General features: G+C 37.7%; 4 protein-coding genes and 1 long non-coding RNA gene across 8 annotated transcripts in view; 3 read left to right on the top strand and 2 right to left on the bottom strand.

The window, feature by feature from the left end:
- LOC113636785 (TLC domain-containing protein 1-like) overlaps nucleotides 1-3,586 on the top strand; it is a 6,129-nt gene extending 2,543 nt beyond the window's left edge. Inside the window, exons 3-4 of the mRNA XM_027137103.2 lie at nucleotides 328-410; nucleotides 1,470-3,586. Of these exons, the coding sequence (XP_026992904.1) occupies nucleotides 328-410; nucleotides 1,470-1,871 (485 nt within the window). The 3' untranslated portion in view covers nucleotides 1,872-3,586. The remainder of the gene's footprint in view (nucleotides 1-327; nucleotides 411-1,469) is intronic.
- The window catches only part of LOC125145881, a 12,846-nt gene extending 4,732 nt beyond the window's left edge, over nucleotides 1-8,114 (bottom strand). Inside the window, exons 1-2 of the long non-coding RNA XR_007144345.1 lie at nucleotides 7,914-8,114; nucleotides 4,362-4,487 (exon numbers count right to left, since the gene is read on the bottom strand). This is a non-coding gene — a long non-coding RNA (uncharacterized LOC125145881). The remainder of the gene's footprint in view (nucleotides 1-4,361; nucleotides 4,488-7,913) is intronic.
- On the top strand, nucleotides 5,535-14,435 carry rab34a (RAB34, member RAS oncogene family a). Of its 2 annotated transcripts, none has more exons than XM_027136992.2 (11): nucleotides 5,535-5,750; nucleotides 8,124-8,187; nucleotides 8,596-8,687; nucleotides 9,417-9,482; nucleotides 9,652-9,753; nucleotides 9,828-9,892; nucleotides 12,011-12,062; nucleotides 12,325-12,406; nucleotides 12,504-12,594; nucleotides 13,421-13,528; nucleotides 13,836-14,435. In XM_027136992.2, exons 2-11 carry the CDS (start codon nucleotides 8,134-8,136, stop codon nucleotides 13,901-13,903), a joined length of 780 nt encoding a protein of 259 aa, XP_026992793.2. In that variant the 5' UTR covers nucleotides 5,535-5,750; nucleotides 8,124-8,133; the 3' UTR covers nucleotides 13,904-14,435. The 2 variants fall into 2 exon arrangements, with proteins under 2 accessions (XP_026992793.2, XP_026992803.2); XM_027137002.2 differs by lacking the exon at nucleotides 5,535-5,750 and adding an exon at nucleotides 7,345-7,418.
- On the bottom strand, nucleotides 13,580-18,426 carry zgc:174895 (uncharacterized protein LOC100126024 homolog). The gene is made up of 5 exons (XM_027137014.2): nucleotides 18,249-18,426; nucleotides 18,014-18,107; nucleotides 17,478-17,624; nucleotides 15,372-15,467; nucleotides 13,580-15,006 (listed from the first exon to the last, which is right to left on the bottom strand). The coding sequence occupies exons 1-5, from the start codon at nucleotides 18,369-18,371 to the stop codon at nucleotides 14,852-14,854; spliced, it is 615 nt and encodes a 204-aa protein (XP_026992815.1). The 5' UTR covers nucleotides 18,372-18,426; the 3' UTR covers nucleotides 13,580-14,851.
- Nucleotides 16,283-26,740, top strand: proca1 (protein interacting with cyclin A1). Of its 3 annotated transcripts, none has more exons than XM_047820511.1 (6): nucleotides 16,283-16,509; nucleotides 23,161-23,254; nucleotides 23,794-24,051; nucleotides 24,315-24,447; nucleotides 24,753-24,887; nucleotides 24,978-26,740. In XM_047820511.1, the coding sequence occupies exons 2-6, from the start codon at nucleotides 23,248-23,250 to the stop codon at nucleotides 26,557-26,559; spliced, it is 2,115 nt and encodes a 704-aa protein (XP_047676467.1). In that variant the 5' UTR covers nucleotides 16,283-16,509; nucleotides 23,161-23,247; the 3' UTR covers nucleotides 26,560-26,740. The 3 variants fall into 3 exon arrangements, with proteins under 3 accessions (XP_047676467.1, XP_026992781.2, XP_026992772.2); XM_027136980.2 differs by lacking the exon at nucleotides 16,283-16,509 and adding an exon at nucleotides 17,534-17,658; XM_027136971.2 differs by lacking the exons at nucleotides 16,283-16,509; nucleotides 23,161-23,254 and having other exon boundaries at nucleotides 23,261-24,051.

Below are 26,740 nucleotides of genomic sequence, written 5' to 3'. Positions count from 1 at the left end.
ATATTTACTTCAGCTTCTTAATGAAACACAATCATATGCTCCTGCTTTGTAAACTGATTACTCTCCATCGACCAGCTTGTATTTCAAATACTGAGCAACAAAATTTGTGCAAAAACACAAACAAAAACTGTTTTTACCTACAGAGACAGTAGATCTTGAATTAAAATTAATTTCAGTAAAAGTTTCTAGTCTTCATTAATCTCATAAGATTTATTTTAATGCTGCACGTGAGCAACTGCATCAAAGATCTTTAATGCAATATCTCACACTGGAAACCTGTTAAGCAAAACATCAACCTAAACTAATCCTAGGTCTTTACTGTCACAGGTTATTTTGTGCAAGATGCTGGTGACATCATATTTTCAGGACATGCCCTAGGATCATGGGAGTTCCTCCTCCATCATTTCTTGGTGAGTTGCATTTTTGCAACACAGAACGGTTCTCTTGGTATGTCCTTTACAAAAAAAGGAGCATTAGGAAACAACAGCAAGTACAGCAGTATTAAGTTTAGCATTATATTATTTTATAGATGAGTCTCATGGTGTAACCTACAGTTACAGTACAGTACTTATTCACATGAGTAATGTATGGCTATATTTGTGAGTTGAAGTAACAATGAAAATGAGAATGACGGCTTGAATAAGATGCTCGGGTTCCTGGGACAAGACATGGCACTGTGAGTGAAAGTCTGGGTTAGTGACGTAACGTGTGTGATCAGACGTCTAGTGATGAAGACTGGGTGAATGGATAAGTTTCATTCCTGTTTTTGGGACGAAAGCGGCCACGTCATGACAAGACCTGAGAAACATTTCAATTTAATTTTAATTGACTTGCTAAACAGAATATCTAGTTTGTATGGTTTATACCTGGGATTTCTAATCTTTTTTCCAGAAAGGGTCGGTGTGAGGTTTTCATTCTAATCAAGCAGCAGCCCCACCTGATTCCACCTTTTTAACCACTTCATTTAGGCTTTCCACAGACTCAGATGTGACATCTGCTTAGCTAGAATGAAAACCCACACCATTCTGACCCTTTCCACATAATCGTGGAATCTATTATACATTGAAAACAAGGAAGAACAATGTATAGATTATCCTTTTAAAAACCCTTAAACTCAGTACACTCCCATACCTATTTTACTATTAGTTTCACTGTTTATCCTGAATACCTGAATGATATGCTTAAAAATTCATGTGATTAATAACCCAAAGCTTTAAGTTAACGTTGTGGTAACCAGACTCGGGCACGCTAATGGAAGTACAGCACTTTATGAATCAATGAGAAATGTGCACTTATAGAAGACTTTATAAAAATTACTGAGCTGGCAGAAATAAACAAGGCTATCTACCACACACACTTGCGACAAATCACAAGGCACGCCCTCATAAGCACAATGCATTACATTACCCCTACATACTTTAGGGCAAAAACATCTTTGATTGCATCCTTCCTTTATCTCCACCCCTCAGGTGTTGTGGTGCTTCTTGTACAATCTGTACAACCAGCGTTATGTGGCTGGAGCAGCGGTTGCCCTCCTGGTGGAAGTTAACAGCATGACCCTCCATGCACGGTTACTCCTGAAACTAGCAGGAGCTCAAGGGTCCGTTCTCTACAACGCCAACAAGTTCTTCAACCTCTTCACTTATGTCACCTTTCGCCTAGGTACCCAGTTTTACATAACCTATTACATCATCATCAACTTCTCCATGCTGCAACATGGCAGTTACTTCCTGCTCACCGTGCTCCTCATGGACACCATGATCCTCATCTACTTCTACCGATTGCTCAGGGCTGACTTTTGGCCCAGAAGGAAGGGGCATGTCATACAGAATGGTGCTCACCGAAACACCACTCAGCTCTTTGATGACTAACCAGACTTTGGAGGGTAAATAAAAATCTGACAGTCTGTTTCATTACCCTCAGTACCTTTTAGACTGTGTTTTTGCCTGGTCATTTCAGTGTCTTGTATCTGGGTTGTATCCTGATAAGTATCACATGATATGTACTTGTAGTTAAAGCCTCTCGAAAGATGTTTTCAGTATTACACGTTAATAGACTAGGAATTAATCCGAACATTACATTCTTCCTGTGCAATTCTTTATTTTTAGTTTTTCAGTCATTACAATAAAAATCAAGATTTCTGCATTCTGTTTTTAATCTCTTGCAAACTTTCAGCTTGGGGAGATGGATATAGTGACACTAGTGTGATATATGTGGCTAAAATGTGTTTCAAACATCCTTTTTGAAGTGGTTGAAGGAATTAGATTTGAAATCTATTTTAAATGAATCCTGGGTGCAGTTACACATGTATTTTTATGTAGATAATCCCTATCCAGATATAATCCTTATATTCAAGACGCATGAAACAACCAAGTGTAATAAGAGTCTTAACGGAATGGTTTTGTACAGCCCAGATCACTGGAATAGGTGTTTACCCTGAAAATCTGTGACTGCCTCTCTCTGCCTTCTCTCAAGAGCTCTTCAGAAATCTCACTGCCTCCTGTGTTTGTGCAATTGTGATTAATGTCTAATGGGATGTGGGTAAGCTGTATGGCCTTCACTGTCAGACCTTGTGGGCCGACTTCCTGGTTGTAAACAAAACAAGCAATAATGTAGCATTGAGTGGCAGACGGTTTTAAAGCATCTTGTTATACCACTGATAATATTCACCTTTTCAAGATGGTCTGTAATTCATATTTACAGTCAGAACAGTCAGAACAGTACATGTGTCTACTAATTTCCAGGCTGGAAATTTATATAGTCCGTTTATTACTTTGGATGTGCTTTAAAAATGCATTTCATATAGAAAAAGAGACATATGAATCTCTCTAAGAGTCCTAGCTTTTTGACAGCTGGTTGACTCACACAGTCACCTAACAAAGCAAATTAATTCACTATGGGATTGTTGGTCATGTAAATAGGAGGTTTATGAAAATGTAGTCTATGCCAGAGGAAAACAAGCTGTGCTTTATTGATATAAGTAAACAGCTAGATAGACAGCTAATACAATAGGTCGACCAAACAACAACACTAGCTAGAGCCAGTTGTGAATGCTACCATTTTGATTAACATGTTGATGGTCCTCAGACAACAAAGTCCTGTCACTTATTTGTATCAATTATTAAAGTACTTTTTATTGAAGGCTGTGTATTCAGGAGTGTTGCAAAGTATTACAAACTGAAGGAATACTTCATTGGTGCTTTATGTTGCAGAGGTCTTTTTTTTTTGCATGCATGCATAAAAGCACAAAAAGTTGATTTTTGCAACAAAATGTCATAAATTAACACCTGTACATATACCTTATTCATCCCTTACCATATGTATTGTGGCTCATAGAAGTATTTCTTCCAGGTTATGTAGGTCTGTAAATTTATTAAGTCACCATTTGAAGATTTGCATCGAGAAGTTATTCTTTTTTTTTTTGCATCTGGCAGGTCGGAACTGTGACTTAAACAAAAACGGTTGAGTCAAATGTGCCTTATGATGAGTCAAGACTTTGAACAGGCCTTTAGACTACAGCGTGTGAACCAGTCATTATTTATTGTGTTTGCATAAAATGATTGTGAATAAACTTGTGCTAAAATAATTTCTGACTCATTTCTTTGTACAAAAGGATTGAAAACTGCACATAACACTCACAGCTTGCAGATAAACTGTTAAAAGTAAGAGAAACTTTACAAAAAAGCTTTACAATATTTATTCTATTCTATGCTTCTGTAAAGCTGCTTTGAGCCAATGTCAATTGTTAAAAGCACTATACAAATAAATTAAATTGACACAGAACATGTAAAAAAAAAGGTCATGAAACAAAGACGGTTCACAATCATGTAGAAATTTAGATAATTGTATGATTATGAATCAATATGTCTGCAAGTATGAATTAATTCATGACCTATTATACGTGAATGTTTTTTCTGTGAGACTGATTGTTGCTATAATGTGTTTGTATAGCATTACAAACAGATGATTGAAATACAATCAGAGCTCACAAAATATTTTACTTGCCACCTCTCTGTCTCTCTCTCTCTCTCTCTCTCTCTCTCTCTCTCTCTCTCTCTATCTATCTATCTATCTATCTATCTATCTATCTATCTATCTATCTATCTGTCTATCTATCTATCTATCCCTCTCTCTTAGTTGTCAGTGCCAGATGGTATTTCAGTGGCTGAGGATTTTAGAAATGATGGCTGATCTGGGATCTAATGTTTTACACAGAAAGAACCATACTATCTGTCACACGTTCTTATCCCTGGGCCTGGAGAACCCCTGTCCTATATTGTAATCTTTTACTCTGAGCTCAGTGGGTTTTCTGGGATTAGTGTGTTCTCTTGGATTAGTGGGTTCTGATTTTAGTGAGTTACCTGGGTTCAAAGGATTGTCTGAAATCATTGTCTTTTTCTTCACTTCTTTCAATGGGTCTTCTAGGTTGGGCTCTCTGGGTTCAGTGGTTTCTCTGGGATCAGTGTGTTCTCTTGGATTAGTGGGTTCTGTAGATTCAATTCAATTCAATTCAATTCAATTTATTTGTATAGTGCTTTTAACAATTTCCCATTGTCTCAAAGCAGCTTTAAGAAGTATGGAAACAGAAGAGAGAGAAAAAGAAATAATAATAATAATAATAATAAGAAGAAGAAGAAGAAGAAGAAGAAGAAGAAGAAGAAGAAAAATAAGAATAAAAATAAATGTGAATATATACAATTAAATTAAAAGATAATTTAAAAAAGATTCAATTAAAATATAAAATACTATATATCTTTCCCTATCCGTAATGAGCAAGCTGGAGGCGACGGCGGCAAGGAAAAATGCCCTGAGAGGACATGAGGAAGAAATCTTGAGAGGAACCAGACTCAGAAGGGAACCTCATCCTCATTTGGGTGACAATCTACAGTAAATATTGTTAATGTAAATAACGTCGTTTCTACAACAGTTTATAATAGTGCAACCGAGAGCTCCCGAGGGTCATTGTAAACTCTGAGTTCGGCGCAGAACTGATTGCTGATAAAGACCAGACCATACAGCTGACTGACACAACATTGGTTCAAAAGAAGGAATCCACAACAATCCCATCCTGGGATTGAGCTGCATGGTCAGAAAGTGTCTTAACTTTCTGACCATGCAGCTCAATCCCTGGCAAGGTGACCACCGGGCGACGAGACTCTAGCCAGCGGTAGAACATCAGGATTGACGAAGTTGCTCCGTAAGAAGATCAGTCTAGGAACTCGGAACTGGGAGCTCCGGAGTGGCATATATAGCTTGACAAAGAGAGAGAAAGAAAAATTGTAAGGTATGACTGTGATCCGGTGTGTTCTCTTCTTTCAATGGGTCCTCTAGGTTGGGCTCTCTGGGTTCAGTAAGTTCTCTTAAATTTGTGGGTTCTCTGGGATCGGGAGATTTTCTGGGATCAGTGGGTTCTCTGGGTTCAGGTTTGGGCACCACTGAGCTACTATGTGACCCCATGGTTGATGCCCTCGTAGTATGTTTTTGCAAGACCCACGAGCACTAGAGGGCAGCAGAGAGTATTATCCTGATGATTCTTTTTTTTCTCTTTTTTTTCTGTTGGAAAGACAGAAGGATGGTCGGGAAAAAACGCTTGGAATGAATTTTTATGCCTTCGTCGGATACTTCTGTAGTCTGGAACTAACAAGAAGTCTTCCTGTTAACGGGGCGATCTAACATACAGACTATATAGGATAGAATTATTGTGATTTAAAACAAAGAGCAAAAGAAAAAAAAATCACAACTGTGTTGAGGTAAGTGCAGAAAACTGCGTCCTAAACCGCAAACTTCCTACCGCGTTACATAGTGTATTAAATAGCGTGCTAAATAGTGTGTTACATAGTGTGTTAAATAGTGTGTTACATAGCGTGCTAAATAGTGTGTTACATAGCGTGTTACATAGTGTGTTACATAGTGGGGTAAATAGTGTTCTACATAGTGTGATTAATAGGTAAATAGTGTGCTACATAGTGTGATTAATAGGTAAATAGTGTGCTACATAGTGAGGTACTGTAAATAGTGTGCTACATAGTGTGCTGCATAGTGTGATACATAGCGTGCTAAATAGTGTGTTACATAGTGGGGTAAATAGTGTTCCACATAGTGTGATTAATAATGAGGTAAATAGTGCGCTACATAGTGAGGTACTGTAAATCGTGTGCTACATAGTGTGCTGCATAGTGTGATATATAGTGTGTTAAAAAAGTATGTTAAATAGTTTTCTACATAGTGAGGTAAATAGTGTGCTACATAGTGTGGTAAATAGTGTGCTACATAGTGAGGTACTGTAAATAGTGTGCTACATAGTGTGCTGCATAGTGTGATATATAGTGTGTTAAAAAAGTATGTTAAATAGTGTGCTACATAGTGAGGTAAATAGTGCGCTACATAGTGAGGTACTGTAAATAGTGTGCTACATAGTGTGCTGCATAGTGTGATATATAGTGTGTTAAAAAAGTGTGTTAAATAGTGTGCTACATAGTGAGGTAAATAGTGTGCTACATAGTGTGGTAAATAGTGTGCTGCATAGTGAGGTAAATAGTGTGCTACATAGTGTGGTAAATAGTGTGCTACATAGTGAGGTAAATAGTGCGCTACATAGTGTGCTACATTGTGTGGTAAATAGTGTGCTACATTGTGTGCTACATAGTGAGGTAAATAGTGTGCTACATAGTGTGGTAAATGATGTGCTGCATAGTGTGATACATAGTGTGTTACATAGTGTGTTACATAGTGGGGTAGATAGTGTACTACATAGTGTGATTAATAGTGAGGTAAATAGTGCGCTACATAGTGAGGTACTGTAAATAGTGTGCTACATAGTGTGCTACATAGTGTGGTATATAGTGTGTTAAAAAGTGTCTTAAATAGTGTGCTACATAGTGAGGTAAATAGTGTGCTACATAGTGAGGTAAATAGTGTGCTACATTGTGTGGTAAATAGTGTGCTACATTGTGTGCTACATAGTGAGGTAAATAGTGTGCTGCATAGTGTGCTACATAGTGAGGTAAATAGTGTGCTGCATAGTGTGCTACATAGTGAGGTAAATAGTGAGGTAAATAGTGTTCTACATAGTGGGCTACATTGTGGGGTAAATAGTGTACTACATTGTGTGGTAAATAGTGAGGTACATTGTGTGGTAAATAGTGTGCTACATAGTGTGGTAAATAGTGAGATAAATAGTGTTCTACATAGTGTGGTAGAAAGTGTGCTACATAGTGGGGTAAATAGTGTGGTAAAAAGTGTGCTACATAGTGTGTTAAATAGTGTGCTACATAGTTTGGATGTACATTATCTGATTTAGATTTCTTTGTCTACAGATTTGTAGGATTAGCAGATTAGTGAGGCATCATTTTTGCCACGACTCGCTAAACTTGATGCTGGAGACATGACCGTATGATAACCGATTAATTGTTATCACTGTGAGTGGCGCAGCTCGATACCAGATTATTATACCTGATTATACCTGATATTCTGATTATACGAGGATTATCTGATTAAGTGGATTACATTAGATTAACCAGTACCTACTTTTTTTAAACTAAATTTAACATGTGACTACTATTTAATTAACTGCTCCAGTAGAAGGATATGTCCACCATTAAAGATTTACAAAGGAAAAAGACAACTTTAGTAACACAGTCATGGCAGATCATGAAAAATGAGAGTTTCTTTCATGAAGGAACCAAGAAATATGGAAAAGCATTAGATATGAAAAGCTTTGTTCCTAATCTCTCAAACAAATGTTAACTAGCGTGATATAACAGTACAAACTAGCTACAAAAGATCTTACTGTCACAATATAATCTGTGATAAATGCAAATTGTAATAGGGATGAATAGTCTGTGTAGATTGGTAAACTTTAGATTTAGATAAACTTCTAAAAGGTGTCAAAAAAAAAAAAAAAAGACACTTACACAAGATATTTCTGGTCCTACATAAAATGCTACCCAATTTTCGTTCCATTCCACAGTGTACATTAATAGCTGTAAACAAAGACATTATATTGATGCAAGGTGTAAAAGCTCATACAGGACAGAAGCAACTGTTCAGTCTGCTTGATCTGAGGTGTGTTTCCTGTTCTCTAATTGTAAGGTGTGATCCATTCCCTTGTGTTTCTCTCACAGGGTTTTCATCATGAGTGTCCTGCCTCCCGTGCGCAAGGACCGCGTCATTAGCCAGCTTCCTAAGGTAATACATCACTCATCTTAACAAACTCTGCCTGACTTCACATGGCTGAATCACACAGGCGTTTATTCATTACATGTTATGGCTCAGCAACCAGGAAGCAGTTCGCTTAAAGGTCTTTTTTTTCTGAAAAAAGTCTTAGAAGTAAATGTTTCTGGAAATACAGGACAATTTAGGCAGAAGTACTTTCTCAGCTGTACAAACAAAGTGTAGAATCTTTCTGTCATCTGTGTACAATTTTAAGATGTCTCTGCAGTGGGAACTTTTAGGAGGTTTCTGTTTGCCTTTCATGTCTTTATCCCTCTGAAAATCAGAGATCATGGTCCTGATATTACCTTTGTCTTATTTTTAACTGAGGTTATTTTTTCTCATATTTAACTTGATCAGTTATTTGTTTTTCATTTTATCTAGTGCTTCAGTAAAGGGGCTGCATTACACACAGAAGGTGGCTTTAATGCCAAAGTGAAGACTGCTTGCCAGGAGCAGAGAACTGGCACTGTGGGGTGAGTCTACAGCTGTAATGCCTATTTAAAGTCTTCTCATTCCAGGTGTGTCTGAATCGCAGTGTCTCTGAATTGTTTTTTTCTGTATCCAGGGGTTCCGAGTCCCATTTCTTGTCATTTTCATAATTTTTTTTCTGCTCTAAAATACTTTGTCCACAACATTTAACAACTTATGAACTTTTTCTTCACACAGCAAACACATTTTTATTTTTTATTTAAAAAAATATTTCTTCATTTGGAATCAGTTTTCTCTTAACCATCATTTTTTAAATTGAGGCAATATCAAGTCAAGAGAAGTCAAGTCAAGAAGTATTTTATTGTCATTTCAACCATATATACAGTAGCTGTTGCGGTACACAGTGAAATGAGACAACGTTTCTCCAGGATCATGGTGCTACATAAAACAAAGACAGGGCTAAGGACATGTAAGTAGTCCTAGCCACATAAAGTGCAACTGTGCAACCTGGTGCAAACAGTGCAGGACAAGACATTGCAGGACAAAAGACAGTGCAGACACAAAGTTAAAAGACAATATGCTTTATTTGAGAAAAATCATAAGAAAAGCTTTCATCTATAATCCTACTCCTAGATTAAAATTTGTTCTCTCTGTACAATCAGAGCTCACAAAATATTTTACTTGCCACCTCTCTGTCTCTCTCTCTGTCTCTCTCTGTCTCTCTCTCTCTCTGTCTCTCTCTCTCTCTCTCTCTCTCTTTCTCTCTACTCCAGGTTTAAGATCTCCAAGGTTATTGTAGTGGGAGACTTGGCTGTAGGAAAGACGTGTCTGATTAATAGGTAAGCTTTACTCTTCTTATGTGAAAAACTGAAGAAACCACTGTTACATGTTTAGTAAGTACTTCACCAGACAAGGTTAATATGTAAGATAGAGTGCAGTAAAATATTAAGGTTTGTGTGATTGATTAATTGTTGTTAAAGTTTGAACTTTTTTCATCTGCTTTGCTAGATTTTGCAAAGATGCCTTTGACAAGAATTACAAAGCTACTATTGGTGTAGACTTTGAGATGGAGAGGTTTGAGGTGCTTGGAGTTCCGTTCAGCCTCCAGCTGTAAGTATTGACCATATAGTGGAGCACTTCCAGAAACCACTGAATAAATACTAGCTTGTTCTTTCTTGTTGTAGGTGGGACACTGCAGGACAGGAAAGGTTCAAGTGCATCGCTTCCACATACTACAGAGGGGCTCAGGGTTAGTATATTTGTACATATATAGAGTTAGTATGCATATAAACACTTACTTCCCACTTTATTATTTATTTTCGTGTAGTTATCTGATCAGCAAGTCATGTGGCACCTGTTTAGTGCGAAAAACATCATGCAGGGACAGGTCATGAGCTTCAAGGGATATTTTGGTTCAAGTGTCATAAAATATTGATTTCCTATGAAATACATGCGACAGACAAAAAAAAAAGCCAAAGAACTTAGAAGCAGAACCTGGGCACTGGCCCCATGATTGCACACATTGTTGGGGAAGAATTTGAGGAACTTCATGAGGAGTTTAAGGTGTTGAACTGCCCTCTCAATTCATCTTATTAGTCAAATCAATATTTGGGATCTATTGAAAGTGCAGTGCCTTCATTTTGCAACTTCCATTGATGAATCTGATATCTGCTAAATTTCATGTGTGTGCATGTGTGTATGTGTGTGCATGTCTGAATGTGTGTGTGTGCATGTCTGAATGTGTGTGCGTGCATGTGTGAATGTGTGTGCATGCATGTGTGTGTGTGTATGCGTGTGTGTCTGTGTGTTTGACTGTGTTGGATGTGTTTGACTGTGTTCATGAATCTGAAATGTGTGTGTGTGCATGCATGTGTGTGCATGCTTGTGTGTGTGTGTGCATGCGTGTGTGCATGTGTTGGTGCCTGCGTGTGTGCATGTGTTGGTGCCTGCGTGTGTGTGTGTGTGTGTGCATATGTGTGTGTGTGTGTGTGCATGCGTGTGTGCGTGTGCATGCGTGTGTGCGTGTGTGCGTGTGCATGCGTGTGTGCTTGCGTGTGTGCGCATGTGTGTGCGTGCGCATGTGTGTGTTCACATGTGTGTGTTCATGCATGTGTGTGTGTGCATGGGTGTGTGTGGGTGCGTGTGTATGTGTGTGTGTGTGTGCGTGTGTGTGTGCATGCACGTGAGTGTGTGCGTGCGTGTGTGCATGCGTGTGCATGTGTGTGTGTGTGTGTGTGTGTGTGCGTGTGTGTGCATACGCGTGTGTGTCTGTGTGCATGCGTGTGTGTGCCTGTGTGCATGCGTGTGTGTGTGTGTGTGCATGCATGTGTGTGACTGTGTGTGTGACTGTGTGTGTGACTATGTGTGTGACTGTGTTGGATGTGTGTGACTGTGTTGGATGTGTGTGACTGTGTTGGATGTGTGTGACTGTGTTGGATGTGTGTGACTGTGTTGGATGTGTGTGACTGTGTTGGATGTGTGTGACTGTGTTGGATGTGTGTGACTGTGTTGGATGTGTGTGACTGTGTTGGATGTGTGTGACTGTGTTGGATGTGTGTGACTGTGTTGGATGTGTTTGACTGTGTGTGACTGTGTGTTTGACTGTGTGTGACTGTGTGGACTGTTTGACTGTATTTGGATTTGTTTGACTGTGTGTGTGACTGTGTTGGATGTGTTTGACTGTGTGTCTGTGTGTGTGACTCTCTGTTTGTGTTTGACTGTGTCAGTGTGTGTCTGTGTGTGTGCCAGTGTGTGTCTGTGTGTTTGACTGTGTTGGATATGTTTGACTGTGTGGCAGAGTGTGTGTTTGTGACTCTGTGTCTGTGTGTGGTTGTGTCTGCGTGTCTGTGTGTGACTGCGTGTGACTGTGCGTGTGTCTGTGTGTGACTCTGTGTGTGGCTGTGTTCGTGTCTGTGTGTGACGGTTCGTGTCTGTGTGTGACGGTTCGTGTCTGCGTGTGACTGTTTGCGTCTGTGTTCGTGTCTGTGTTCGTGTCTGTAGGTGTCTGTGGGTCACTGTGGGCATGTCTGTGTGTGCACATGTGTGTCTGTGTGTGTTATTAGCACACTCAGAGGAGGAGGGAGTCTGGCCTTGATTGGGTCTAAATTTTTTCCTTACACTACATGGCATATAACAGATATTGTAGAGTTAACTTTATTATTGTTGATTGTACCTTTCAATATGCAGATGCTTAAAATATTTCTCCTTTTCACTCGGTCTAATTAATACATCTAATAAAAACTAGAGTATGTGTGTGTTGTAGATCATCGGTCATATCACCCTGACACATTGTTACTTGACACTTGATATTAGAATACTGCTTTTCTCTCATTGTTATTGACTCTATACTCTTGTTCATCTTTTTCAGCGGTAATAATTGTTTTTGATTTGACTGATGTGGCCTCGCTCCAACATACTTGGTAAGGTACTTGTAAAGATCATAAATATGCACTGTGAAGTATACTAAATAATGTTTAACTGGAACCTCCTCAGCCAACATCAGTGACTGATCTCACTGCTGCTCTTATAGCTAAATGAACACAAATCTAAACTATAACATCTGGTGAAAGCATCAGAAGGTGATATGGGGATGTATGAGTGTGTTTGGACATGTGTCCCTGCACAGTGTAACTAAACATGCTTAGAAACACATTTTAGACAACATACCTTCTTCTCTTAAAGGCAATGGCTGGAGGATGCTATGAAAGAGAACGACCCCACCAGTGTCTTACTCTTTTTGGTAGGCACAAAGAAAGATCTGATTGTAAGTGTTTATTTTTTAGATTGTAAATTTTAGTGTATTTATTTTTTTAACAATTTCTGCAACAAATTGTTTACCCCACTGTTGTGTATTCCTGTAGCCCCCGGCACAGTATTCTCTTATTGAACAGGACGCTATTAAAGTGGCTCAGGAGATGAAGGCGGAGTACTGGGCTGTGTCTGCTTTGTCTGGTAAGACAAAATGGATTAAGGAGGGTTGCTTTGTTACTTAGGTTTGGTGGGATACTGTGGGAGGAAAAAGGCTAAATAATTACACTATTTGTAACCTGACCTCAAAAAAAATTCCCACCAATCCTAGGAGCAATATGTAGACTGTGGTGAGAGAAGGAAAGTATGTAAATGCATGTGTTTTAGTACTCGAAGAACTGAAGTGCTCTCACTCATGACAGTTTCTCTACATACTTGCTTCACTGCTCTATAAATCTTTTAGATTCCTACAAATGAACAAGTTCAGTTTTGTTCACTTGTAGGAATATTAGTGTCTTACAAGGATATGCCTGAAATAAAGAAATAGCAGCTTGTACTAAACCCTATGTGACTGTGCTCTACTGCAGGCACTAAGCTCAACCCCAGGTTTTCCTCATCAGTCACTGCAGCCAGTATGACTTCTGTTACCAAGCTGCAGCTCCAGTGAGCCCTTAAACTCTGTTTAAGCTGTTGAATTAGCCAAGTAACTCTCACATGGACTGATGTACCATGAAATGGATTAGTCACTCATCCAGTCATATGCGCAGTAGTTTTAAACCAGTCTGTAGCATATTCAAAGCCCCTGCTGTGTATACATAGATTTTATGATGCATCACTATATTTTCAAAAGTGTTAGAGGATAATACCATTTATACTGATATAGTTTGATGTAGCTTCTACTCTCGCTTTGTCTTTCTATCTACAAATCAAACTGAACGAACAGAAATGGAACATAGTGGCAGTTCTGGTTATTAAAGCACTTATTCCCTCATGATTGTGTGTTTAGTTTTGTTTTTTGTGCTGTTTACAGGGGAAAACGTGAGGGAGTTTTTCTTCCGTGTGGCATCACTGACGTTTGAGAACAGCGTGTTGGCAGAGCTGGAAAAAGGCAGCTCCAGGTGCATTGGGGATGTTGTCAGTAAGTACCGGATTAATTTCTAAACATAATTGCTATATAGTTGCTTCTGTCTCAAACCAATGTGAAGTTTATTAAGTCTTCATGATATCTCTAAGTACAAACAATGGTGACATTCTGACCTTCATACTTTACTTTTCAGGTTAAAAAGGTGACATTTCTCCTCAAATCTTTTATTTCGTTCTGATCTCCATTGTTAAAATATATTTTAAAATAAAATCAAGTCCTATATCAACAAGTGATTTAAACCAAACTTAATACCATTTATGCTAAAATGTCTCCTAATTTTTCCATCTATTTGTCTTCACAGAAATCAGCAGCAACACGAGTAACATGTATGCAACTTCTAAAAAGAAACATCCAAGCTGCTGTCAGTAAAGGGAGAGAAAACCTGAGAATTCTGCACTGAATGAACTGATGCAAAAAACTGATACCAAAGCAGACACTATAGGTACAGATGAACAAGGGAGACTAGAAAGTGTTAAAAACACTGTACTTAGGACAGGTTCCTCTGTAGTATGTTGTACTTGTCTTTTTAATTTTTTCTATGCACATCGGTTGCGTTGCCTTCATTAGTGTTAGATGTTTCAGAATGATCATCATATTATGGCAATCATAAGCATCAGGTTTATGAATTCTTTAGTTTACATGTCAGTTTAAGATCATGCTGTATTGCACAATTAATGAACCTGATGTATTTTTAATATTAAAAATAGTTGCAATAAAATCAGTAGTATTAACTACACTATCAGAAACTTTTATACACATTTATACAGGAGATTTGTTCTGGTTTATACAGTAACAATTTCTAGCTTGTGTTTTTTTATGCTATCGTTATACATGTTCTTGTTACATGTTATTGTATACTATGCTTTCAAATTTGTTTTAAATTAAAATCTGCTAAAGTGTTTTCTGTAGACTGTTACTAAGGAATTTAGTTTAAACAAACAACAGAAATTAAAAAAAACAATTTCATTGTAGTAAACTTTAACATGCTCTCTAGTACAAAGAATGTGAGCCACGTACGTTTCAATAGATTATGAACTATTTCATGCTCTTAGTTTTAGTCTTTAATCTAATCATGTCTTTAATGAAGCTAGTCATGTTCTTAGTTTTAAGTCTTTAAAACTAAGCCTGTTATAAGTCAACTTTTGAGAAAGAGGAATATCAGAGCTTAATTTAGAATCATGTTCTCTTTCAGTCCATTGTGAGAATGCAGTCATCTTCAGATGGACCAGAACAATGTTTATATGTGGTGTATCATATATAGACAGAACAAACACAGAATGGTTTTCTTCTGTTTAGTATCGCTGTCCTCAGAGGTACCTACTCTGTAACGTTTCGCTCAAAGTTCTTGAAAGAGTCCAGATATTTTCTGTCTATTTGAGACTGAAGTTTCTCAGGGATGCAATGTGAGTGCTTGTAGTTTTCCTTTATCCACTTTCCTCCTTCGCTGTTCTCAATGGCCACAGAAGCGACGCCTATAGAGAGCAGAACATCACAACATAACATAAAGGAATCTGAATAAATGTTCCTGATTTGTAGTGACCCTTTCATTTACGGGAACAAGTGGCCCTAACTCTTGTCAGCTAAATGACTTGACAGCATAAAAAATCAGTCTTCTGCTGTTATGCAAGTTTGGATAGAGCAAAAATGGATCTTCTAGTGGCCCTGAAGACTGGATGTTCATCAGTATTTCAGCATATTAATGTTTTAAACTGCTTGCTATAATTTTTCAAGCTATTTCTATAACTTATAATGTAATCCTACACACATTTGTTTATTTTATTTATTTATTTTTTCGTTCATTCATTCATTCATTTATTCAGGACGAATGCATGCTCACCCACAACAGATGCTCCTTGTTTTTCTACCAGCTTGATAGCAGCTTTCATTGTGCCTCCAGTCTCAATCCACTGGTCAACTATAAGAACACGCAGACCTGAAAAACACCATACCATAATATTAAACTGAATGGTATTACTGAATTGCATTACTGAATGGCAAGAAAACAGTATTAGCATGTATTTGCAGCATCATATTAGCATTGGTAAGAACATGCTAAGGGTTTGCAACCTCTTTATTTACTTAGACATCTTGGGACATGAGAGTGACTACGGTGTAAAGGCAGATGGCTTGAAAGGTGTTCTGTAATCTGTTCTTAAAACCCTGATCTAAAAAACCTAGGGTAAAGGATGCTTATCAAAATTTGTGGTGAACAGAAGGAATAAACCAATCTACAGAACTGATCAGTGAATGCTGGTCATCTTGGTCAGCAACATGGGGCCTCCAAATCACAGGAACACTGGGCAAAGACACGGCAGCCGAGACTAGATTCCAGGAATCCCATAGACATAGACATACACAATAACACTAAATGAAACCCACTGTGACATTTGGAGAACATGCAAGCAAAACTCCACAAACTACAGGGATCCTCGGGCTGTGAAGCAGCAACACTACTTACTCCACATCATGATGCCCAGAACTAATCTTTACCATGCTAAACGTTATCTGAAAACGACACAAACCCACTGAATTAGCGAATGTGACATTAGGCTTTTTTATTATTCATGTATTCATATTATATCATATAATATAATAACTACCATGAATTATTTAGAATCTAAAGTGAAACCAATTGTGGAACAGCTTAGCAGGCCCCAGTAGTTTAAAGGGTTAACCTCAAAACACGTCTCTTCTCTGATATAACAAAAAATTGAGATTCTTGATTGGAATTCTGATGATGCAAGAGCCATCCAATGCAATGGGCCATTAGAAGCCATGAGAGCAAAAACTGCCATGTCTACATAATACAGCACTTTCCTCCGAGGGGGACGCTTTGCTTTGTGAAACTGCAGGAGCAACAGTTTGATATTTGGTTGGCTTCATATGTCTATGAAACTTCACAAGACAAAGGTTTCCAATTTCATGGAGCTGAGTTAACAGATTAGTACACTGTAAATCATGATAGCTCCTTTAAGGTATGTGAACTTATTTTTCTCTTTAACCCATGTTTTCAGAAATGAAACTTGATCCATTGTATTGAATACTTGTGAGTTGAAACAAAGTTTATCTTAAGTTGGGTTTACTCATGTTTCTAAGGCTTAAGGCTTTACATTTAACCATCTAGAATTGTGTCACAGTGTAGACTGAGTGTGACTCAGCAATCACACACAAAAAGGACAGAATTTCCACATAAGTAAAATATGTAGCTTTTTACTTTCTCACACTGGTCCACTATTATATATCCTGCACTAATGTCCAGTTCATTTCTTATTTCTAATTGTATATTTGCACTGGCCACTTTGCATTGCTGTATAATTCATGTCTCTATTCTTGTTTATATCCAATTGCTTGTTTTTTGTAAATCTTTATGTTTATACACATTATTATTATTATTATTATTATTATTATTATTATTATTATTATTATTATTATTATTTATAATCGTTATTTCCTAAATTTATGCTTTTTCTCTATTATCACTATGCACCAACACACCAAGACAAATTCCTGTACATGTTGACCCTACAGTACCTGCCAATAAACCTGGTTCTGATTCTGAATCCATAATGATACAATGGCCATATTGCTCGAAATTGTTTAAACTTGTACATAGTTCTATTTAGGTTTAAGACAACTTGCTATTTTTATACAATGAGTTATTTGTTTGGTGCATCTGCCTCCTTTTAAACCTCACAGTGTAGAACAAGATGTTTTTATTCCCAGCTCAGTCAGGGTTTATTATCGGTCATTAACCCAAAACACTGACTTATTCAGAGTGAAAAGTCTAACATTGTAGGAGGTTAGGAAGCCAGATATTTGCTTTCTTTGTCAAGCCAAACAAAACTAGACACCATGATATAGGAATTTCTGGAATTTCTCTGCTTAAGTTCATCCTGTATTTATCCTATTGGCTTGTTACTGTAGTTTTGCTAGATTTAAGTACCTGGTTTTAACACATCAGCTCGTACTTCCAATAGTTTCTCTTTTCTTGTGTAGTCAGTATATTCCTGCGTCTGAGTTTCTACACAAAGGTGTCCTGCTTTTCGGATGGCTAGAAAGCCTTTTCCCAGAGTGGTGGCCACGGCTGTACCTGAAAACCGAATTTAAGTGCTATTATTTTTGAGGTATTTATTTACACGACATCTTTTACATCTAGAAACTTCACTTTATAAAAATCCTGCAAAATATTGTTTTATAAATAAGCGTAATATATTGCAGAAGGTTATACCATGTAGCCCCAAGAGAGAAATGATTTAATTTCAAGCATGCTTTCTTCATTTATACACATATTCAGTGTAGTTACCATACCACAGTGTGGTAACTACACTGAATACCCTCCGTAGGCAGTTCTATTGTGGGGTCAGAGCCCAGTTTATATTTACAGCCTTACCAACATGTGGAATGAACTAAAAATAGAAGAGGAGTCATTCCTGTCTTAGAAACTCATTGCCTTCAACAACATGACAAAATGCAGCGTACCAAGGATAAAGCCCATTGCGTCTATTCCAGCCACCAGGTCAATCAAATCATTTTGGAATGGTTTGAGAAGATCTGTCACACAATCTGACAAGGCCTGGTTGTGGAACGCATTGAAAAGAATGAACAAGTGCAGAGAAAGAAAATATATACTAATGAAATACTGTAATCATGGACATGACATTCCAAGACAGTCTTATTAAATGCTCCTGACTTTAGAGATTAGAATAAACCATACCTGGGAATTGCAGTAAAGTCTGGAGGGATCTAGCCATGCAAAATGTGGACCCTTAGTATTAGGTGCCATAAGTGACAGATACCAGCCTTCATCTCTCTCCTGAGGAAAAGCCAGATTATTCATACTGACGAGGAGCAAAACTTCAGACTGCAGAAACTTAGCACTAACGGACTGAATGGAGGAGCAATGACACTAACTGACACTAGAGGGCGATGTAAGACTACAGGGTTGCCAGGTCACTCTACTACTTTAAATTCCAACGAGTGTAAAAGTCGCTTTTATACATTTGTACATTCTACATAGTGCAGCACAGTCGAAGTTTAATCATTACATTACATTGTAATTAATCATTTATGTATTTACCCGTACAGTCTAGAATAACAAATAAGGTAAAACCCACAATCTGGCAACACGCAGGAAAACAACAACAACAACAACAACAATAACAACAGCATTTAGGCTGTTTATATTTTTAGAGATTGCAGTTAATGATGCTGAATATTAATCTCAGTGTAACATGTGGACCTTCATCACATGTCTAATCTACATATCACTATGACAAAGAAACAAGCGAAACCTTTACACTTTTGTACTATATTTTTAATTAAACCCTAAATATAATCACTACTAAACTGTGCATTCAGACACATGCATAGACTCACTGAGCACTTTATTAGGAACCCCTGCACACACCTACACATTCATGTAATTATCTAATCAGCCAATCATGTAGCAAGAGCTTAAAGTATAATAGAGCTATATGCCAGCAGTTTGGGTTAGTGCTCACATGAACCATGATTTTTTCTGTAACTGCTGATGTCCTGGGCTTTTCTTTCTAAAACAAATTTAAACAAATAACAAATAACACTCAGCACACATTTATTTTTCTAAATATTAATATTAATATTTTGTATATTAAGCCATTAAGCTTTTTATTCCTGAAGTTTTCAGTTCAAGGTCCAAGATCTGAATTTTAGCATTAACCATTAAACAACTTAAAGTGACCGGTTAATAAAATAATGAAATGAATATACAAATTTTGATAGTAATGAGTTGACCACTAAGTGTCCAAACTACTGGTTTTCAAATGACTTCTACAGATTAACATCTTCCTGAAGTACTTAAACTAAAACTTCAACAAAAATTTCTATGCATTTGTTTTTATGTTTCCTCTTAAAAGAGTTTTTAGCCTGATGGTATTCATAGTCTTAACCTATTGAACCAGTATCGATGAATTCATCAGTAGAAACTTCAAAACACTTCGGTGAGTTACTCTGAATAAGGACATCTTCCAAACGGCATCATTTTAAATGGAAATGTCATGATTTCCACAGCTGGAACTTAATAAAGTTAAATTACAATCTTTACTTCTTGGAAGAAATATCGATAAGTAAAAAAAAGTTACATGCATTATCTTAAGAAGTGTTTTCTGTGTAAACTGCAGAATAAAGCATGCACTTTTATATGTTCTGAAAATGAAAGCTCCACAGCATGCTTTTAATGAATCTACAAGATTTAATATAGGTGTACAACTGGAATCACATGGGTAGTGAGTTCAGCAGATTCATAACTGAGCAAATTTTAAATAAGCCTGTGTTAATTTAGGAGGTTTGCCGAGAGAGTGGCCGGTTTGCCTCGGCTGATGTTTCATCATTTGTTTCTGCCTCCCAAATTCCATTCTGCACAAGCCTATTGCCCACAGTGTGCATTGCACAAGTTCTTATAGAGCAGAGCAAAACACAGAATATGTCAGAGACGCTTTTTTCCACTTTTATATGGATCTACTTGGTGGTCTGGATAGAATTTTTCCTCGGACCACAGTATTCCTGCATAATTGAACATGCACTTCATTTTATATGTCACAAGATACTCAGATATTCTAGACTATATAATCTGATGATAGCTTCTGCTTACACGGCAAAATGGTCTTTTGTGAACAGCTAGAGTAAGCATTACTCTTAAATAGCAAACAAAGCATAATATGCATTCTATCAATTTCCAAATACGCATTTAAACTATTGATGCTGTATAATTAACAATTACATTATTTCTTTCTTTCCCTTTCTAAATCAAATTCCAAGTGAGGCATAATTCAGTTCAAGCATGACTGAGCAGCTGGGGGTTAAGAGGGCTTGAGAGCATTATACTAAACCTTAAGCTTCTACTGTCCTCGTTTTTATAATAATTTTTTTTAATATATACATATAAATGTAAATGTAAATCATTGTTCTTTTCCATTATGTTCAATGTAAAAAAAATATGTATGATTATATATTAAGAGTAAGGCCATAACCATTCAGTCTCATTCCTGCTTGACTTGCCTGGCATTCTTGTAGTCATAGAAACATACAGTGCCGTGAATAAATGTTCACCCCTGAACCTTTCCACATTATGTAGTGCTACAACTTTCAACTGGAATGGACTAGGGTGTGTAAGTCATGAATCTAAAAAGAAATCAACAAAATTTGCAAAATGATTTACAGATAAAAAATGAGGTCGGAGAGTAACAGCCAATTCTGCTTATATTCAGTCAGTTTGGTAAGCTTTTTTTTTTGTTCACTTTATTGTGTTATAGATTTAATTTTAAATGGATTAAAATAATAATTTTCCATTCATCCAGGCACAATAACCCTTAATGTCAAAGTTTTTAGAAATCTTTTGAAAATGTATTTAGGACACAACAGCATATAAAACTAGATAAGCACTCAACACAATTAGCAACAAATGCAGCTTTGATTCTTCTGAACCACGTCTCTGCAAGATTTGCAACCCTGGATATGGGCAGTTTTCCCACTTTTCCTGGCAGATCCTTTTTAAAAGGTTAACATTTACAGATTTGGTCATCCAAGAACATTCAGAAACTTGTCCCAAAACCACTCCAGTGTTTGAGTCATTGTTGTGCTGAAGTGTGAATATTTGCTCCAGTCTGAGGTTGGGTGTTCTCTGGAGCAGGCTTTCTTCAGGACATCTCTGTATGTGGCTGCATTTGACCACTGACAAGAGTCCCATAACACTATACTTTACTCCAGGGATGGTGTAATGAGTGTCTGAATTTTCTTTTTAGATGTAGAACATCTACATTAAGAGTTACATTTCTGTCTCATCAGACCAGAAGCCAGTTATATGTCTGCTAGATACCCTACCATGAATGCCTGATTGAATTAATATTTCTGACATGATTTTCTTTCCAGCAGGTTCTTCATGGAAGCAGTCAAGCCACTGATAGTTCTAAATTTACTAGATTTCAGATTGATGATGCTTTTGTGAACCTTCAAAATCATTTAAATGGTAGAAAATCTCAAAAAGAAATTTGTTAATTTATTTTTTAGCCATTCATATTTGATGGTGTTGTGGGGTCATTGGCCTGTTGCATGAGCCCATCTTAAAGTGCTGGACAGGTGGCTTTACAGTAATCTTCAAAATATTCTTGTCTTTATCATTGCCTCGATGTCTGCCAGTTTTCCAGGTCCTGTGACAGCAAAACAAACCCAAATCACCCTGTGCACCATGCTTGGTATTGGGTGTGGTGATACACTGTTTGCTTTTAGCCAAATCTGGCAAATGTCTCCACTTTGGTCACATCAGTCCAGAGAATATTGATCAAAGACATTTAAGGCTTGTTTGTGGCTTAAAGAAAGACTTTTGACCACAACATCATATATACACATTATTATGATTTTATGCATTGTGCTGCTGCCACAGAATTGGCTGATTGGATAACTGCATGAATAGACACATATGTTCCTTTTAACGTGGTTAGTTGGGGGACTAGTGAATACTTGTATTGCAAAGCTGCAATGATTAGTATACTCATAAATGTTATAGCCTACTAAATGCTTCTCAAGACCATCACTGATTAAGGCTCTGGGTTGTTGATTGAATGTTCAGGGGTTCAAGCTCCCGCACAACCAAGTTGCCACTGTTAGGCCTTAGTGTCACTCTCTGATCCTCAGACCATATATTAGGTCTGACCCCAAATTCCTAAAAAACTGGGATGTGTGAAGAAAATAATTTCACTCTGCTGTAAAATATATGTGGCAAATAAATAAAGACTGCTTCTTTTAATCACATACATGGTATTTCTGTTATACCTGCTTATATTTGTCCAGATCAAATTATATGTCAGTAGATCAGAATATAGCCTTCGGGGTCATGAAAACAACTTCTACAGTTCAGGTGCTTGCTACATCCTAGATGTAAAAACAATTTGAATGCCGTGCACATACTATTTGCATGTTAACAAACGCACCTTTCTTCTCTCAGGTGACCTTTCTGTGATATAATTACCTTTTTTACTGCATTCACATTCTTAAATTTAAAAAAGATGGTTCGAGGGATAGAAAGACAAGTTGCTAGATATGTTTGATGGGTTTTCTTTTTGAACCATTGTTCAGAGTTAATAAAGCGCTGACCAAAATAGGCCTATTGTGTGTCACAAGTAAAAAGAGGGTGTGGCAGTGTGTATCACTGCTCAACAAAAAGGAATCAAATTATGTTACTCAAAGCTTGAACGCCATGGAGGAAATTAAAGTTAAAATTTATTCAAATCAGAGCAAACCAGATTAAATATGTTCCACACAACAAATTGCATGGATTTTGATTTTGCAGAAGTATTTGATGGGCTTAAAAAAACAACATAAAATGTAAACAAGGAAATAAAAATGAGTTAATGAAGGTTGTATATATGTTTTACTGAATGGCTCAACACTGGTTTTGATCATTGTCAGTAGTTACTGATAGAAGTAGAACTTTGATGTAAGTAAAACAACTGGTTTACTTTGGTGGCTAATCTGTGACCATGTTTAGTCCCAGAGTAAAAAAAAAAAAAAAAAAAAAAAAGCAGTGTGGCTCCAATCCAAATCAGGTCACTGTTTCTTTGTGGAGTGTGAAGCTCAATCTCGTTGGGTCCTAGGAATCACCCCATCTCTTGTTGCTGTGGAGACGGTGACAGGCCCCGCCCCTTGCTGCGTCATCGGAGTAAATCTCGAGCTTGTGGAGAATGAGGGGTAACTTTCGGTCAAAGCACTATTTCTCAGTTCATTCTCCTTGTGTGAACTTCCCAAAGCCATAGAAAATGAATTCATTCGTTAATAACTCAACTTAAATATGACAAAATACTTAATTAAATACTTATACTTAAAACTTAATTAAATCATGCCAGCCTTCTCCTTTGTACACCAATAGGCTTCTCCTGCATCTATGTATTTAAACTCTTATAATTAAGTTACATTATATGATTTTTTTTTTATATGTCGAAAAAGTAGACATAAGATACTGTAGTTAATTATTTTACATTAGGCTTTTTTGCCTTGGGTGCAAGCAGAATAAGAGTAATTTTTTTGCACAGATTTGCACAGGATAATGTGTTCTCATGATGTGAAGATGTTAATTAAGTGTGAGACCCCTCCCATAATCCGGAGTCTATTAAAACACGCGCAATCGGGCATCTGGGGACCGGCCGGTCTGGTGCTGTCTCACGAGCCGTGGTGCTGAAAGCGCACAGCTGCCATGTGGTCACTTCTTTTCCTGTTTCTGTCTTACTTAGACGGAGACTTTGTTAAAGGCGAAATTTCCGCTTTAGACGCGGAAAAAGATTCATATTTTCTGCTCAATACGACTTCATGTGCGAACACGTCGGCGTGCCGTGTGCATTTGAGTCATCAGAAAGCCGACGGTGAAAGACAAGATGCTCAAGACGCGTCCGGTGACATACAGACACTGAGGAGATCCAAACGGGGCTTCACTTATCCAGGGACTCTGTGGTGTGGCGCAGGAAACATCGCTGATAACTACGATCAACTAGGTGAGTTTATATTCTGTGAACTATTCATCTTATAGGCAATTTTATACAGATATTCTTTAAGAATCATACAAACAACCACTGATTATTTAAAGCTCTTAAACCTGTCTATCTACTAAAATATTATAAATCAATAAATCTTTTATTTGAAACCTACATTTATCTCTGTATCTTCATCATGTTTAGTTTATTATTTATAAAACACCCAGATTTAAAAAATATATATTTTTTATACCTTATTTGGCTTGTTCATGTCTCGTCTCCAGGAGAGTTTGCTGAGACGGACAGATGCTGCCGAACACATGACTATTGTCCTCATGTCATTCATGCATTTTCTTCTAAATATGGCTTCACCAACTTTAAGTGGCATTCCATTTCACACTGTGACTGTGACAATGCGTGAGTATCACAGTGCTCACAATGTGTCATGCGTTGCATGTTTGAACAGACATCAGTGGTAGAATTAGATGATTATTATTAGAGATTTTTTAAGTGTGGGGGAAACATCAGGCTAATTAGAAGTAAATATGCTGCATTAGATCTAATGTATGAAATTGATATAATTCTCACATCCGAGAGTTTGCCATCCCCTGCTTATTCCATACTCATACATGTTACCTTATTTGATGCTACAACCAAGTTAAGTCACATGATTCAGTACTTATTAAAACATAACAAATCAAGAAAATTTTGTCATTCTGCAGAATGAAGCAGTGTCTGCGGGCGGTTAATGATACGTCATCACGGGTGGTCGGCCAGGCTTTCTTTAACGTGATTGAAGTTCCCTGTTTTGAATTCTCTCTTGAGGAGCAATGCGTAGAGAGGCACTGGTATGGAGTGTAAGTAAAACCTCCTATAGGTTTCACTTCAAACATAATTTTTTCCACAAATTCTGCATGATGTAATTATTACTTTCTTTTATTATAAAGGTGTAAGAGATATGAGAAAGTGCCTGTTGCTGTGATTAGAGAGTCAATGCCATATGATTTTGGAGGCATTGAAGTTATTGATGTGTTGACTGTAGCACCTCCTAAGATAAAATTATCTGAGATAGATGAAGGCAAGAAAGAAGAATCTCAGAGGTCAGAAAGCACAACACAGTCAAGCACCTCAGGATCTAAAAATCCTCCACTAGAAGAGCCTTCACTTACAAATGTCGTCACAGCAGCTGAGGACTTCATCAAAGTACTTGCTACAGTTTCCACTTCACAAAGCTCATCTACTGATGGTGGTAACACAGGTGAAGCACAGGCCTCAGACAAGAAGAGGAAGAAGAATGCAGGGAAAAAGAAGAAAGATCAGAAGAAGAGAAGAGGAAAGGGGAAAGGGAAAAAGAGAAAACAGAACACAGGCAGGGTTCCAAAAGTCAATGTCACTGTATCTCCGTCTGCCAATAGAGGAGAAGATGTCATCAACAAGAAAACTTATGTGGGAGACCCTGGGAATTTTGACTGGGTCAGCAAGAACGACAACTTCATGAACAGCCGATTCAGTCCTGTGGGAGACACTGAGCATAACAATAAGATGATGAGGGATGAGCATCAGAGGACACCTGACGAGAGTCAAGTTGCCATGACCACTGCACCAGATGCAAAGCAAGAGGCTAAAATAATAAAACCACAAAAGCAAATCAAGGATATGGAATTTCTGCAACTCTTCCCCACAGTGACTGTCACCAGAAAATCTACTCCTGCTATACCGAAAGAAAGAGCGGCAAAAAAGAGACAGAGACATCCAACTCCAAAATTCCTTCCTGTAAAAGACACCCTACATAATATGATGACAGATAACACAGCAGTGAGTACAAATAAAAGCACCAGCTTAGCAGGTCTGACAGCACACACTCCCATCAGTCTACCATGGGAAAAGGCACCGCACAACGTCGAGTCCCAGCGTGAAAAGGGATCTGCGTTTAATGCCACCGCACAGAATACACCCATTGTTGGAGCCAAAAGGCTGAGGTCGAGGCAGAAAGGGGGGAGGAGGAAAAGTCGGAAGCCACATAGCTCTTCCTCCCCCACAGACACCTTAACAACAGAAGAACCAAATGTTCTCCCTACTGACACAACTCAAGATCTGTCTGTTAGCCCATTTCCTGAAATACAGAATGGATCACAGAAGCTGCAGCCTAATGGACCAAACAACATGTCAGAAAAACCTACAACAGGTGTGTCTGGTAGAATTCGACTTAAAACATTAAAGGGCACAGTGGTCAGAAAAAATCCTCGACTACACAAGTACAATTCATCTTTAACAGAGGATGTTATCAAGGGAAGGGAAGAGGCCCTAGTGGTCATGGTTACCAGTACCTCAATGGGATCAGTTGTAGCTGATCTTGCTTCTCAGGCAACTGATGCTGAGGCAAGCACTGGGCAGCTTTTCTTTTCTAGACTACAGACTATCACTCCATCCATGCCACCTCTCAAAACCAGAATATCCAAGAGAAGAAGATCAAAGAAGAGGGATGCCAAGAGCAGACGAAAAAACAAAGGAGGAAATACTTGGGTTTAACTACCTGAAACAAAGTCAGTGGAATGTGTCTTAGTAGTTAGCCTGTGTCATGATGACCAGAGCTGTTAGTACAATAAGAAAGACATGATTTTAAGCATACTTTTTTTTACTACTTGCTGATGATAGATGGCACAGACTTCCCTTTATTTAACACTGTCATTAAATAAAGAAAGCTGAAAAA

The sequence above is a fragment of the Tachysurus fulvidraco genome, chromosome 11 (genome assembly GCF_022655615.1).
Source record: "Tachysurus fulvidraco isolate hzauxx_2018 chromosome 11, HZAU_PFXX_2.0, whole genome shotgun sequence".
In the NCBI taxonomy this organism is placed as follows: Eukaryota; Metazoa; Chordata; class Actinopteri; order Siluriformes; family Bagridae; genus Tachysurus; species Tachysurus fulvidraco.
This window is presented reverse-complemented; position numbering and strand designations above follow the sequence as displayed.

What these genes read in the sequence shown, in the direction of transcription:
- rab34a (XM_027136992.2), top strand. Translation starts at nt 8,134, where the DNA reads ATGAGTGTCCTGCCTCCCGTGCGCAAGGACCGCGTCATTAGCCAGCTT. An exon ending in GTTCCGTTCAGCCTCCAGCT is followed by an intron (nt 9,754 to 9,827) that starts GTAAGTATTGAC and finishes TTCTTGTTGTAG; the next exon opens with GTGGGACACTGCAGGACAGG. An exon ending in GCCTCGCTCCAACATACTTG is followed by an intron (nt 12,063 to 12,324) that starts GTAAGGTACTTG and finishes CTTCTCTTAAAG; the next exon opens with GCAATGGCTGGAGGATGCTA.
- zgc:174895 (XM_027137014.2), bottom strand. Translation starts at nt 18,371, where the DNA reads ATGAATAATCTGGCTTTTCCTCAGGAGAGAGATGAAGGCTGGTATCTG. An exon ending in GACTTTACTGCAATTCCCAG is followed by an intron (nt 18,108 to 18,248) that starts GTATGGTTTATT and finishes TTCCACAACCAG; the next exon opens with GCCTTGTCAGATTGTGTGAC. An exon ending in ACAAGGAGCATCTGTTGTGG is followed by an intron (nt 15,007 to 15,371) that starts GTGAGCATGCAT and finishes TGCTCTCTATAG; the next exon opens with GCGTCGCTTCTGTGGCCATT.
- proca1 (XM_027136971.2), top strand. Translation starts at nt 23,757, where the DNA reads ATGTGGTCACTTCTTTTCCTGTTTCTGTCTTACTTAGACGGAGACTTT. An exon ending in TGATAACTACGATCAACTAG is followed by an intron (nt 24,052 to 24,314) that starts GTGAGTTTATAT and finishes TCTCGTCTCCAG; the next exon opens with GAGAGTTTGCTGAGACGGAC. An exon ending in GAGAGGCACTGGTATGGAGT is followed by an intron (nt 24,888 to 24,977) that starts GTAAGTAAAACC and finishes TTTATTATAAAG; the next exon opens with GTGTAAGAGATATGAGAAAG.